At 40.6% G+C, this 15,934-nt stretch overlaps 1 protein-coding gene across 2 annotated transcripts in view; it reads left to right on the forward strand.

Moving 5' to 3' along the window:
• rgs3a (regulator of G protein signaling 3a) overlaps positions 1-15,934 on the forward strand; it is a 155,499-nt gene that overhangs the window by 63,879 nt on the left and 75,686 nt on the right. For both annotated transcript variants that reach the window (XM_071905352.2, XM_071905351.2), the window contains one exon: positions 507-550. In XM_071905352.2, coding sequence (XP_071761453.2) covers positions 507-550 — 44 coding nt within the window. The remainder of the gene's footprint in view (positions 1-506; positions 551-15,934) is intronic.

Here is a 15,934-nt window from a genome sequence, read left to right on the forward strand (position 1 = left end):
AGTCGTGGTCAGAGTGTGTGCTTGTGTGTGTGTGTTACTTTGGGTGTCAACCTGTTGTCACCTGCGAAGGACATACAGTGCTGAAGTGGTCAACATGAACACAACATGCATGTGTGTGTGTATGTGTGTGTGTGTGTGTGTGTATGTGTGTGTGTGTGTGTGTGTGGTGACAGTGAGACATTGCGGGCAAGGGGGTCATCCGATGAAAACCATTCATCTTGGCTCCAGAGCCACTGGCTTCTCTCACTGAGGACTAGTTCAGCAAATTGCTGATTGACTTCTCAGAGGCTCATCTACAATAGAAGGTTGCCATTAATTGAAAGTACTTTGGCAAAATCCTAATTAGAAAGGGAAGAGTTTGTATTAGAAATGCTTTATTTACATTTTAGAAAGAAGAAGTGAGGGAGAGAGGGAAGATGGTTGTGTACTTGGCAGAAGAAAGAAAGAAAGAAAGAAAGAACTCATGAAAAGTAATGACTAAATGTCTCTGTGTCTTTTTCCTGCAGATCATGCTGAAGAACTGAGATTCTATCTTATTCACATGACCGAGGTAAGACAAAGGATTGTGTGTTTGTGTGTGTGATGGTTAGAGAGAGAGGGAGCGAGAGAGAGAGAGAGAGAGAGAGAAGGAAAGAAGGAGAGTCTAATGTTGGAGAGCTTATTTTGTGTATGAGCCAGAGGGGCCATTGACTCTGGTGGAAATCACATTAGAGGGCTGCACAAGGACTAGCAGAAAGCTCTAATGAAAATGTCTTCTCTCTGTGTTTTCTCTCTCTCTCTCAATCCTGGCTCCTGGCTTGTTGTCTGATGCACATGCGTGCGTTTTTTAATTTTTAGTTTTGCATGTACATCACAAAAGGAAATGCAGGGACACACACAGTAAATAGCTGCGAGACGCTACAGCTCACCAAGGCAATCAGCACCCCAGCCAAGCCATTTATTGTCTAAGGTCTTACATTTTTGACTTTTTGTCAGAAAAGAAATTTCTATTGAAGATTTAAAACATATGTCTGTGGAATAGAAAAACACATTAAAGCTGCAGAATATTTACCTCAATATATCATAGCATAGTATAATGGCTGTCGAAAAATTAGGCCATTGAAAATTGGTTTATTCTATGTGTCTATGTGTTTATTTTATGTGTCCCCGGTACAATTTCCCACAAATTGTGCAGGATTGACTTACGGCAAAAAGGAAGTGCCTCAACCAAACAGGAAGACGACTTCATGCCTCACTTTGAATGAGCATGAAGCTGCTCAGAATGGTAGATGGAGCCATTGAAAAAAAACACCAACACTCCCAACAGCTGTACCCTCTTCAGTAAAACGCTAATAGACACCCGGAGAGAGCTCCACAAGCTGAAGTGGTTCAAGACCGACGCTGAACTGGCTTTCTTTTTACTGGACAATAGTGATATAACAATAAGTCTATCAAGATCCGTTACCAAGGCTTTGTAATCAACTCAGTTTGGCTGAACTCTGGGTTTCTTGTCTGTGCAAGTGGGGCAAGTGGTGAGTTGTCTTTCTGACAGTGTTGTAAAACATTACCACTAAGGGCCTCAGGGGGTCACCAAAGACATCAAACTAAAACGGTTTAGCATGCTGTCAGATAGGTAGACTAAAGGAAACTAGCGATAGTAGCAGAACTTTATGTTTTACTTACCTTTTCCACATATCCCTGAAATAGTTTGGGATCTTCTGTGACCAACTTTTGTCACTCATCGTCTGTAGGCTACATTGTACAATTTAAGGAAACACATACATATACATTTTTGTGACACTACTTGATTTGTGTGTGCTTAGTTAAACATGTTTGCCTGCTTATTGGCCTAGCTAACATTTGTGATGCAAGGATATATTGATGCAGTGTGCTTCTATTGTTATCTGTTTAATGTTTAGATATTCAGAGTCATTATTCTATAAGAACGGCATAAGAAAGGCATTATATTAAGGTGAAAGGCATAATCAATAATATTATCCTAATATATCCTTGCTGTATTAACTAGTATTATTATTGTAAATATTTAGCACTGTGCAGTAGCACTTTCATTGGCTGAAACTTTTAACGTACAGTTGTAAACGGCTAACAGATTTGCAGTGAGAGGGTCTTAAAAACCTTGTAAAACTTTAGAGGCCTTTTTCTCAGAGCTGTTCCAAGTTCATTCAATGGGCAAAACCTGCTGCACACATACATAAGCAAACGTTATATCATTGTTTTAATGTTGCCATCCATTTTTCTTTCTCATCGCCTCTATTCTTCCCTTTCTCACATCCTCTCCCTCCGCATCTTGCACACCTCTCACAAGCCATTGTTTTTATCCAACTGTTAAAACTACCCCTCACCCTCTCATCCACAACCCTCAATCTTTTAACAGAGCAACTACACTTAATGCCCCACCTCCCCCATTCCCGTCCCACTATTTTTGCTTTGAAATGTGCTGCGTAACCTCATTAGCAGCTTATGAATCTTTTAAAGGGCCTTTTTTCAGAGAGAGACCAGACGGAATGAGAGGGGCTTGATATCTGTCCCACAGGCTGGAAAGGAGGAAGGAAAAAGCTACAATATATTCAGTCTGTCCAATTAGGCAATATATAAATAGAAACCCTTACATAAGGCACAGAGAGAGAGAGAGAGTTTGATAGTGTTAAAGGCAAGGTTTGGGATTTTTGGACCTATGCTATATATAAGGTTTCTCCCATTTACCGATCCTGCTGGTAGCAGCAGGGAGTATTGACATTTTTAACACCTGTGGTTTGAAAAGGCCTATTGGCCTTCTAGCAAAACAATGAGCCGAGACAGACGGATGAAGTTGCTCCACAAATACCAAAGTAGTATACTGTAGTATGTATGTGTAAAGAGAAAAAGAGAGACAGACAAGCAGCAAAGAAATGATGTGTGTGTGTGTGTGTGTGTGTGTGTGTGTCCAGTTAGGATTCACTTGTAATTTGCTCAGCCTGCTCTCTCTGCTCTCCATCAAACTCATTCCTCCAACCCACAGCCTCCTGTCAGATGGCCCCACGCTGTCGGACAGCGCTACACAGATTATACAGTCATCCATTACAGCCGATACACCTGTCAGCACTTATTTCTACACCTTCAAAAGGTCACAGTTCATGTATATTAGGTTCCTTTGGTTCTAAAAGCTTCACCTTCCCTTTGATGCTATATATAGTCTCAAAATATGCTAATTAATTTTTTGGCAGCAACAGTCATACCTAAAGAGAAAAGCCCGTTGATCTAGCTAATAATGTATAATCTTCTCTTCTCTTCTCTTCTCTTCTCTTCTCTTCTCTTCTCTTCTCTTCTCAAAATCTATCCTCCCACTGTAAACCGAGTCGACTTGCAGTCTGGGTGAGTAGCTGCTAAGCTAGCAGTGAGAGCTCATTTGTCTCTAAGTGATGACAGGTTCTTTACAGAGCGGTTGGCCCTCTGGTCCCTCTGGCAGGACAGTGGCTTTGAGAGCTGACGGAGGTACATGTGTGAGGTGGGATGGAGGGAAGGAGGGAGGGATGAAAGAGAAGGAAGGAGAAGGAAAGAGCGATGCAGATAGGGAGAGAAAATCTATAGGGGTCGTGGATAGCTGGACTCTGAGCTGTCCTGATGACGTGTCATGCAAGAAAATGAAGACATGGGTGGGTGACCCTGACCCTTACTGCTATGCGTGTGTGTGTGTGTGTGTGTGTGTGTGTGTATGTGTGTGTGTGTATTTACACAAATGAAAAATGTGTGCAATGTGATATACTCTAATTTAATTGCTCATCCTGGCCTGTCACACACACACACACACACACACACACACACACACACACAAAGAGGGAGACTCAGAGCACAATCTCAATGCTCACCATAATACCATATAATGTTTTTAGTTAAACATGGCTGTTGCCTGGAGGACTTCTATTCTGAAATCCCTGCTCAGTTAATGGATACGCTGTTCTACTGCTTCGTCACAAATAACTCAGATATTACAGGAGCGCCTAATGAAAGCTGAGTGAATCAGTATTCATGAATGTGATGATGACTGATGTTGCTGCTTACTATTTTTAGCAGGCAATCACTATTTGGTAATTATTTGGATATTATTTCAGATGTAACCATCCCAACACAGACCAACCCTTCAATTTCCATTTTGTTTGCTTTCTTGTTTGCTTGTGTGTGTGCACATATATTTACATATATATTAAGAATACAAAAGACACACCATCTATGTATCTATGCGTTTAACATCTATGCATATTGCGTGTGTGTGTGTGTGGGTGGGTGTGTGTGTGTATGTGTAGGAGGATAGAGGAGGCGTGAATGAGATGTTAATGAGCCCCTCTGAGTGTGAGACTGGATAACAAATAATAATAATAATAAATAATAATAAAAACAATAATAAACTTTATTTAGCCTATATAGCAATTTTACAAACTGTTACAAAGTGCTTTACTTAACTAATAACAAAACGAGGAAACACACACACACACACACACACACACACACACACACACACACACACACACACACACTTATACACATACACAGCCTGGCACACACTCAAACTTACACACAGGCCAACTGACAGACACACACGCACACACACATACACACGCACACACACGCACACACACGCACACACACACACTCTGTTATGCCATACCCCATCACACATCTTGCATATGCAGACTTTTTCCAGGTTGAAAGAACCCAGTGACTCTCCTTATGTCACTCACCTTATGTAACCACAAAAACACACACATGCAAATGCATGTATGCAGACACACACACATGCACATGCGCACGCACACACACACACACACATATATCAACACACACACAAATGCAAACACAAACAAAAAAATATGCAGACAGAAATTAGAAATTAGCACTGATTCACATGGGACCACACAGCAACATGTGTTGCTCCAACTCCCACGTAACGCCATACACACCTTTTCCCATCTGACTCACCCAGCATGCTACAGACTTCCCCATGATACCAGCTCTCCCGATCATAGGGTAACACTGTACCAATGCACATCACCAAATCTCCTACACCACCATATGCAGAGTCAAGGTAAGCTAGCCTTCTCACATTTATTTCATGTAATCTCTTCTCCACGTCAGGGGTCAACTGTCTGTTGAGTTCCTTTCATTTTGAAGGAAACAATCATCTGTTGAATGAAATTGTCTCTTTGCACAGTAAATGTGGCTTGGGTCACTTAAAAGACAAATAGCTTACACTAGAGAAATGTTCATCCTGTGTTAGGCTTGTATGGTGAAATATAGGTTGAGATTGATTTGGATACCTGTAACTATTTATTTAAAAATATATAGTTCTCTCTCCTCTCCTCTCCTCTCCTCTCCTCTCCTCACCTTCTCTGCTATTGTGAATTATGTTTTAAAGTGAATATGTTTTATTACTTCACTGAAACCAAAGAATGTAGCTCCTCTCTGTTCCTCTGCTCCCTTGTCCTCCTTTTAGCTCCCCATCTGTGACATTGTCACAGCCTGCGCTCCTCCTTTGTCTGCTCCTGCCCTTCTCTCCCATAACTGGAGGTCATCCTATTTTAGCAGTTGCTCAAAAAGGAACTGATCTAACCCAGATATACACGTGAATGGAGAGTGTGGGGGTGCATGTGTGTGTCTGGAGTCAAGTGTGTGTAATGTGGGTGGAAGTGTGTCAGTGAAGGAGAAACGGAGAGGAAGCAAGAAAGCGCCCTATAGAACGAGGAGAGGCTTTGCGTGATAAATACCATTAAAGAATATTTTCTTATTGACCACTGGAGTGTGTGGAGGTTGTCACCGAGTCATCATGGGCAACTTAGCAGACCGGGCCGGGCCTAAGAGGAGGTTCACCAGGAAGGCAGGCTCTCTTCAGCAGCACCTGCTCTCCGACTCTGGAGATGTGAGTGCCACTCGTTAATGGTTCTACTCAGGCAGCATTGAAAGGCTTAGAGAGATTTGTATCGGTTTATTGTGTAGCTCAATTGCTTGAAGTAGGAATTATAGAAATAATCGTGGTAGTGGTTTGATGATGATATTTGATAGTTACAAATATGTATATATGCTGTATATATATATATTTTCCATGCAGAGGAAAGGTATTATTTATTAACATGAATATAAAAACACACAAATCAGTGACTTATTACCACTCTGGTCTTGAAAACAGTGCAACTCACTCATTGACTTTTTTGTTGTTGTTAGATACCATTGTGTTTTTTGTGTCTTATATTTAACTCTTCACAATCAAGTCATGCCAGAGTCTTATTCTATTCTGCGAGAGAAAAAATAGAGACAGAGTCTTAGACATAACTGTGGTCATGAATTTGGAGAACAAAGAGCTTTTTGTACGTCAGACTTTATAAACTCAAAGGTACAATATGAAGAACTATTTGTGCAGGATTCAGTAGAATGCACATTCTATCGAATGGGCTATGAAGATAAATAAGGTAGTGAGCGTATAAATTAAAAGAAATTTGCATAATGTATTGTTATACTGTACTGTTTTTTTTTTTTTTACTTTGCTGTTTACTTTTGTCAATTTATGTGGATGTGTGTGAGGTTCCCCTAAGTGAAAGCTGAGAATTCCATTAAGTGCTCTATCCCTGTGCATTGCAGCTCATTTACCTCTATCTCCACTGAGAAATCTCGTCAGCGGTGGCCATTAGTGTCTAATTGGCACAATCGCAATCGTCACGGATGACCAAAGAATCATGAATAATAACCACTTACCAAACCACAGCTGAAACAATGACTAATGCTGCTTTCCCCTATCTCAACGCAGTCTTTATGCACTTACATTACTTATTAGATTTATACCTTTCCACCTTTGGCCAATTGTCTCATAGATAGATAGATTACACTCTTCAGCTGTTTGTAAATCATACGCTTAATTCATGTTAACAGTTGTTGATCTTGACGTTTGAATTATCTTGTGTGCATTTTAAGCACCATGGAAAATTGGAAAAGGTGAAGAAGGGAGATGAGATAGGAGAAGCCAGATACAGAGCAACACTGCCAACTAGGTGAATTCACAGTGTGGTGGCTTGTGTGTAAGCCACTGGAACAGTAAGGGAGTTCTGTACTCAGGCTCACACAGCGCTGCTCTGTGCATACAAATAGTCTGTTTTGCAAGATGTCTGTACAGTAAAAGGTCAGATTGTTCATGGTTTATGTTTAGGTGCAGGGTGACGTTCATGTGATGTTTGTGGACACAGTGAATGAGCGAGTGAAGACTTACTATTGATGGTTTGTCTCGGTTTAGGAGCATTAAGTGCACATGTTCCCCTATGTATGTGTAGGCTATGTGTGTGTTTATGAATGTATATATGCCCCTCCCTATACTGTCAGTGTCTCTGTGCTTGCAGGCACAATTCAACATTGACTGCATGAAATAGAGGCTGTCACTTCTGGCTGAAGGCAGTTTGTGAATGATACGCACTCAGGGGCCTTTGTCAGCGAAACTGCCTACTTTATGGTAGCCATCCATAACGTGGTCAGTCTCTCTGGGCTCTGATTGAACCGAGATCTACCCTCTTCCTTCTGGTTAAGCCAGAACTTAAAGTCTACTTTGCTTTATCACTGATTTAATATGCCATCAGAGATAGGCAGGGCTGCGCTGGGAGCAGCTATACATCTAAATGTAATCAGTTAAAGACCTCCCTCTCAGCAGTATGATTGCATTGAGATCTACAGCCACCAACAGCTTTCACAGTAGCATTGGTTTCAGTGATGGAGGTGTTCTCATGAGCCACACTAATCTGTGGTTTATCTCTCTGTCACATCAGGTGCAAGGCACGTGGTAATCAACATCTGTGAATTATTTACTCATTTACGATGGGAAAGTGGGAACCAGGAATTTATTGTTTGAGCATGAAGATCTTAAATGTTTTTTACAAACTACCATGTGATTCGATGCAATGATCACTTGTCTATTTACTGTAAAAATCCCCACCCTTACATCACTGTCAAAATCATAATTTGGATGGATTTTTATTGGTCTCATTGAAAGGGTAAGAGATCATTACAGGGAAATTACTGGAGAGGAAATCGCTGCTGGATGTGATGGTGTAATTGGTAAATCATGGGCTATAAATGGGCAAAATGCTTTGTGCCGCATCCAGGCCCACTAACTCTTAAATGTAGCTCACTAAAAATGTCTACTGTACAAAAGTACACTGCTACAAGAGAAAGCTTAATGTATATCTATTGGTCTTAAAACAAGCAGTATAAGCAGAGAAATCTCCTAATTCTGAGGCTAAAGACCTATTTGGATGAGATTAGTTTTACAGAGTGAAGTGGAATAATGTAATCATTACCGGAGCACGTCTGTAATTTTCATCCCGTCTGAATCTGATCTGATTGTTACTGATCGAGCACAGCAACGTCAATTGTGGAAGTTACGTATGACACATAGTATATTTTTGGTGTGATGACAAGGCGTCAATGGAGTAGACACACCCATCTTTGTAATTTTGGAGAATCATTACAGAGATCTCTTATACCGTGCAAATTGCAAAACTTTATGCACTTTGCCCTGAAAACGAATCCTGTCCAAAGAGGGTTTTAATGCCTTGGTGCTTTTGCAATAAAAGCATGATTGATTAAAATCCAATAATCCAGAAACCTTCTAAAGACATTGTGTTGGTCTGAAGCCTGTAGTGCTGACAGCATAATAGCATAGTGGTGTTGTCTGACAAAAAACTAGCAATCCGCAAAAGAGGTTTAACAGGTTTAAAAGGCCTAATGTTCAATAAATTCACTCAACACATTAATGACCAAGAAGGAAAGAAAAAACACCAAACGCTAAAATTGCTAAAAAAAAAAAAAAATGGGCACAGAGAGAACTTTTCAGAAACAGTACAGGACTTCAGAAGACTTCCTCCAGGGCTTGTCATGTGCTTATCATCCTCCCCAGTGGCTATAGGATGGCCCTTAGGCCAAGAACTCCGCTTATACATGCCTCCTCTTTTCAGGCCGGCCTTGTCTAGGAGGACAAGGCCACAGAGGAGCTCTGGGCTGAGAACCAGACAAACAAACCAGAAATAGATGAAAGAGTGTGGGAAAGCCATTGAGCTGAAAGGGAATTACTGTCCATGCAGTCTTCTTCTTTGTAGAATATAAAACAAGCAATGGTTTTGTTTTGTATGATGCAGTTTGTTGACAGTTGTACTAGAGTGGTTCTTGCTGCTTCATCATCAAATGTTAAAAATGGCATTGTGTTGTGCCAAGGGGGTTTGAAAAATCCACATTAGTCTGACCTTGATTCCAGAAGGGGGCTTACCTTTGAGATTCCTTTGAATTCTGTAGGTTTGAATTCTCCAGATGTGGGTGCACTCTAGACTAAGGACAGATATTTTTTGCATTCACATCATACTCTAAATAAATCATAGTGAGCATGTGTTTTGAAGCAGAAGCCTTACCTTTGAACATCGCAGGGACCTTGGAAAAATGATGAATGGTTCCAGAGATCCAAGAAAATGAAAACCGCATCGGTTTTCCATCATGGTTCTACTCTTATATGAACCTTTTGCATTGCTTTTGCATATTTTATATAGTAGGTATCATTCATGTTACATAAAATGATAACTACACTTATTTTTGTACTGTGAAAACAGTCCTGGGCTTCATTGTATAGGCCGCCCCAGGTTCAGGCATGACTTCTGCCAACAGTACAGTCAAGACATAGCGTAGTGCATGGGAACCAGTCCTCACAGCCAGACATTTCTTTCATGTCATGGTCGGATCCTTGACCCCCATTACCTCATCTTGACTTCAGCAGAGATTATGATGTAATCAGGTTGGTTGATACTAAAAAACAAGAGAAATTGAGGTAGAGAAAGAAAGAGTGAGAAGCGGGCACTGGAATTCAAAAACAGCATGAGAGAAGAATTTAGAGATGGTTACAGAAAACAACATGGGAAAAGACAGCGAAAGTGGCGTCCACATCTCCTGACCTCAGTGTGGATAAGTTACTTACACTAAGAGTCAGCTAGCAGCTTAAGCATCATTAGCTCTCGTTTACATGTCACCTGTTTGCATGGCGTAAGCCCATTAAATGCTTGATTCCAAAAGCCTCGGTGCTTAGAGGTGTAAGCCTATACTGAAGAGATGTGGCAGAGTAGATGAGACATTGTTGACCGTGTTAGCTTGTTCTCCCATCGTAAGACTGCAGAGTGGAGGACCATGCGTTGAAAACATGTTTATCTGTTACTAACTTGACTGAGTAGTACAGTGACAGGTTATGAAAGCATGTTTAGCACCAGTGAATGGGCTATGACTGATATGGTACGACAGTGCTTAGTGTGACAATGTATGGGACTGGACATGGCCATTGGATCGTGACTGTTGATGCTAGCAATGGATATGCTGTGAGTGTTTCTCAACATGACCCCACTTGATATAACAGCACTTTGTTTTTATATTTGTCACTGTACTTGCTACTGTGGGTTTTCTGGCAAGTACCTGAAAAGCTTTTTAGTTTCATTGGAAAACATTTTGTCACTGTCATCATTATTATCATGTAAATGCAACAACGTGTAATATTAGCTCAATTTGTTGTTGCGTGACAGTAAGAGAGATATCTTTTCCTCAGATGTTTTTGGTACTTGGTGTGTTCCCACTGCTAGGGCCTTTGTGCCTTAGTAGGCCTACTGTACTTGGCAGCACGGTAAATACTCAGTGCCTGTATTTAGACATATTTGGCTGCCTTATGACGATTGCTATTGCCATTGATGGTATGTGTAGTCATGTTAGCGTACTGATCTTCAAAGGTGTGCTCATTAGATTGAGGAGATTCAAGCTCTTTCTATGTTTCACTCTCTTGCTCATGATCCATCTTAAAGCCATAGCAGCAAGAGCAAAATCATACTCACTGTGTACCTATGGTGTGCTCATTGTGAATAAGCTCTACCGTAATACTTTGATGCTCGCACTCTTTAGTATTACATAAATCTCATCAACTGTAGTATTTGCATGCTAACGTTCTCTGTAGAACAGCTAGTGGTCAATGCCAGCATATACACTCTTTCAGTAGCACTATGTACTGTACATTAGCTGTCACTGTGGGCATGCTAAATCATGCTAAAGCAGCTAAGGTGAGCTGTGTTGACAGCAGCCCAGTGACACACCGAAAACTCCTCTGCCAGATGGCTCAGGGGGAGGGCTTCAACCAGGGAGCACTTTAATCAATCTGATTAAGGGGAAATGCTGCCTGTATTTTTAGCCACTACATGGCAGGCCAGTGGCCATTCATTGAATTTTGTCTCATTAGCTATCGTGTTTATTTCCTGGGTGGGTGGATTCATAAACAGAGGTGAGCTCAAGGTAGTTGTAGCTGTACTAGTAGGAGCTAGAGTAAGGGTTCTATTATCAACGTTTACATGCACATCAAAAATGCAAATACACATTGCGATCAAGGCAATAATGCAAGTAAGGCAGAGCCCATGGAAACACTATTCATAGTATTCTGTTACATCCCCACATGACCATCGCATGATTGTAATAAATTAACAGGTGATTATAATCACATGACAGCCTCAGTCAATGAGCTATGTATGGTAAAGCACCACTTTGGAAGAAAATGCATGTGACATCATGGGGATACTATGAATACTCTGATTATATTAATATGATTATAGTCTTAATTAACGTAAACATAATCACAGCAACATATGTGGAGTATGATTTTAATTGCATTATTAGACATGTAAACACTTTTGTCACATTTCTTGAACTGTGACCAAGTTGTGCATGTGCTCATCATGTTATGTGAAGATAAACGGGAACTCCAGTCTAGTCCAGTCTGCACTGGAGTACATTCTTACCAATATCTGTCATCCAACTGCTTCGGTTGATTAAATCCCTACAACTATCTGAGGGCGGCAGGACAGGTGTGTCCGTTCCATCTGCAGCATATAATTTGAGGGGTGAGGTGCGCAATTTCAAAGCACTGCGCAATTACTTCATCCAATGTGGGTACCTTGATTACATCTTGTACAACTAGCACAATGCTCTTGCAAAATAGGATATCTATACTTTTGTGCGCACCAACTGATTGGCTGTAACAGTATTCCACACAGTTTCCAAGTTTATACAGTGCAAATAATCAGAACAGGAGCACGGATGACATCCTGGGGACGCGTTGGACACAGTAGATCACACAGCTCCATTCTGAAATTCCCTCTCCACTCTCCATCACTGAACTCCTGCAGGGCCGCCCGTTCCCACCAATCCTCACTCTGTATCCTCATCCAAAAACGTTGTTGCAGGGGGTGTATCAGTTTCATGAGTCGTCTCCTTTCTTCCAACGGGTTTCCCAAAAGTAGTGTCTGAAGCATGACATTTTGTAATTGCAATAGAGAACAACTAGAATCATGGCTATAATTGTTTTGGTTAAATTTGATAGTGGTGAGACAGGAAACAAGAAGTTATTTTTTTAGCAAAAAACACAGATTTTCCCAATTCTCTCTGGATAATCAAAATAAGTACTTCAGTCATGTAAACAGGATTATTATGGGGAGATGTCAGTTTATGCAATCATGTAAACAGCTTAATTGGATTATTGCCTTACTCGCGGTATTGGCAATAGTTGCATTATTGTGCGCATGTAAATTATTTTAGCTCCATAAGGTTCAGTAGATGATTTTTCTTATAAATAACAACAATTAGCACAATGATAATCTAAATTTGTGTGGATACCTAACAAATTAAAACTGGAGAAAACGCTCCAGCCCTAGAGGTCATTGTGGCTTGCAGAAGGATTACTGGTAACACTTTATATTAAGGAACACATGTTCACCATTAATTGTTTGCTTATTGACATGCATATTAGTAAATACAGGTCATCACTTTAGAACAGAGATCATTAAGTCTAGTCATTATGTGCTATGATGCATTTAATATGGGTGAAGAGACAGCAACTTTAGAATAAGGAACCTTTGTGTGATAATAACTGTCAAACTGTGTGTATTAGCAATGAGCAAGACTTAATCTGAAAATGTAATCTGAGGTACAAAGAGTTTATTTGGAGTTATTGGGGCTTTACTAACACCTTAAAAGTTATCTAGAAAGCCTAACTGAGGGAGAGCTCTTGTGATACTAGCACCATATAAGCCCCATATTGAGCAATGCATACTAAGAGCCTAATTCATGTGCAACAACTTCCTTACTGACTGTTGATAAGCACTAATTAGGAGGCTATTGAGGGAAAACCCATAGTTAGTCAGCTATACTTGTAGAACATGAGTTTCAGAATTAGGTGCTAATAAGTGGTTTGTAAAGACTAATAAGGAACCAATACGCTTCTCGCTGTTATTGATTCATAGCAAACATAGCAATGAGAATATTAGCAGTTGGTCCTGGTGTCTCACAGACTGAAGGTCTCAGGGGCTGTGGTCTCGGCTGCTGACCAGATGCTGTTTAACGCCAAGGAGCAACATGACTTTACATGAACATCCCCATAGACTTGCTTCCATGGAGTCTGGGAGATTTCACGGAATCCCTTTCAAACTCAAAACATTCCAAGTATTATGACTGGGATTTGGTCCAAACGTCAATGATGATGTGTTATTTGATTCAGTCTACTTTTAACGTTATTGGGTTAGGGCACTTGTGTTAAGCCTGAATAAAAGGCAAAGCTAAGTGTCATGAAAGTGAAGCAGCACTTGAACCTGATTGAAGCTGAGAGAAAGTTGTTCTGGGCTCAAACTTCCTTAATGAAATAGATAATGGTGCCAGCATTCCTGAAGCTCAGGCTGACCATTTTACACACTGGCCATGCTGTGGCAGCGCCCCGGCAAGCCTAAAACTCTCTCTTACTCTAGTATGGTTGATTATTTAGACTGATGTATTGCAGTGACTTTTAGGTCACTGAGAGGAAAAATACCTCGGATAGCTGTGATGGTGCGCTATGGAAACCGAGGGCAGCCATGTTTTTTTTTATCTCTGTTGTCTCGAGATCATGACTTTATATTATATTGCTAACTTGAGATATCAAATTTTGTTTTCTCATGATCACGATTTAATTATCGCATTGACATGCAACAACAAAAAAGTTTTTCTCAAGATCACAACTAAATTAGATAAATGATGAGGATGCTCGCCCTCTTGAAAGTATGGTTTCAGTTGGCAAGTGTGCTATCCGTGACTGTGTGCGTGGCTTTGGTTGCTCATATTCTTTTTCCTCCCATTATCTCGAGATCACTACTTAATTATCTTGTTATCTCGAGATAACAAACTAATGGTTTGTGTGTGCGTGTAAATCTTAATTAGTTTGCAGTTAGCAACACATGGTTCCTTTTTTTACCCCACGACAGCAGGGGCTCTATGGCATTGTTGGTCGGTCTGTTCACCACTTTATGGGTCTCGTGGCCCACAGGGAGTTAGACTGCAGGGAGTTAGACTGGAGACCCGAGTTTGATTCCCGGCAGAGACTCTTCCACAAAATTCAACATTGCAGGGCTGTTAGACTCTTTGTCTTGTTTAAGATATCACGCAAAAGGAAATGTATATTACTCGCAACAACATTATCTTACATCTGTCATTTGTTCATCTCCATTTTTTATCTCTTTATAAGACAAGATGTGCATGATGTACTGTAAGTGGTTCATATTTACAGCCTCGTATTCCTCATATTTACACACCAAGACAAACAAACCAACACACTTCCTCTCTCTGACAGATTAGGGATGTAAGCCTTCCTACAGTTCTGAGACCTGAGCCTAGCTATGAGTCACTACATGTGTCACAGTGCAGTGCAGAGAGCCCCAGCTGGTCGCCCTTTTGTTTTTAAATTATTATATCTTGGAAATATGTGGCTAAGACTGTATTTACATGAATAGTGCAAGCGTGACAAAAGTGATTTTTTTGTGTGCGTGTGTGTGTGTGTGTGTGCGTGCATGCGTGCACATGCATTAGCATGCGGGTGAAGGCATATATGCCTCTGGGACTATGAACTTCTCCATCACAGATGTGTTTTCTATAACGGGAGAGTAGTGAGTTGTACTTGTCCATATGAGGGAATGTTTTCTGAAAAGCCTCTGACCCACTGCCTTAGCATTAATTTTACAGTATTACTCCAGATTCATCATGACTAATTCCAAATAAGTAATACTAACTAAGGCTTACAGGATATGGAGAGAGAGAGAGAGAGAGAGAGAGAGAGAGAAAGAGAGAGAGAGAGGCAAGAAAGAGGGAGAGAGAGAGATCCTCTCTTAGCCAGACAGAGTCTATCACATATTAAATATGTGGAGGTTAAAAATCTGGTGTTACTGCCAAATGTGTGTGTGTGTGTGTGTGTGTGTGTGTGTGTGTGTGTGTGTGTGTGTGTGTGTGTGTGTGTGTGTGTGTGTGTGTGTGTGTTTCAGTTAAAGTGGAATGCCACCCATTTTGAGTAGTAAAATATGTCTTTCTCCACACTTCAAGGAGTAGAGTGATCATAGGCAAAACATTTGAATTGGTACCAGAGCCAGATTTGCCAGAGCCACCTGGGTCAGGTCACATGAGCAGCTTACATATGATGCTAATTTGGACCTGAACTCTGCGATTTGAAAGCAAACTGAAAGCTTATTTGAGCGTTGAGTCTCCCTCTGGATGAGCCAAATAATTCTTAAGTGCTATTTGTTTTGCAAAAGAAAAAGGCAATTGTGTCTCATGAAGATCCACCAATATTCTCTCTTTCTGCAACTATTTCACTGTTACGCTGTATGTGCAGTGTTCTCTTGCTGTCACCAAGCTAACGTTTATTTATTTATTTGTATTTATTTTTTACCCCACCTTTAGCATCTTTTGATGTCTGAAGTTGGAAATCTGTGAAACTGAACTCCCTCTGCCTGAGATCTTTGATAGTCGTCGTGGTTGATGCAGCTCATGCACACTAATTTTCATCTCCAACCATACATATTGGTGAAAGTTTTTTTCTTTTTAAGATTGTTCGGCATTTTTGTCT

Source organism: Centroberyx gerrardi, chromosome 2, assembly GCF_048128805.1.
Source record: "Centroberyx gerrardi isolate f3 chromosome 2, fCenGer3.hap1.cur.20231027, whole genome shotgun sequence".
NCBI lineage: Eukaryota > Metazoa > Chordata > Actinopteri > Beryciformes > Berycidae > Centroberyx > Centroberyx gerrardi.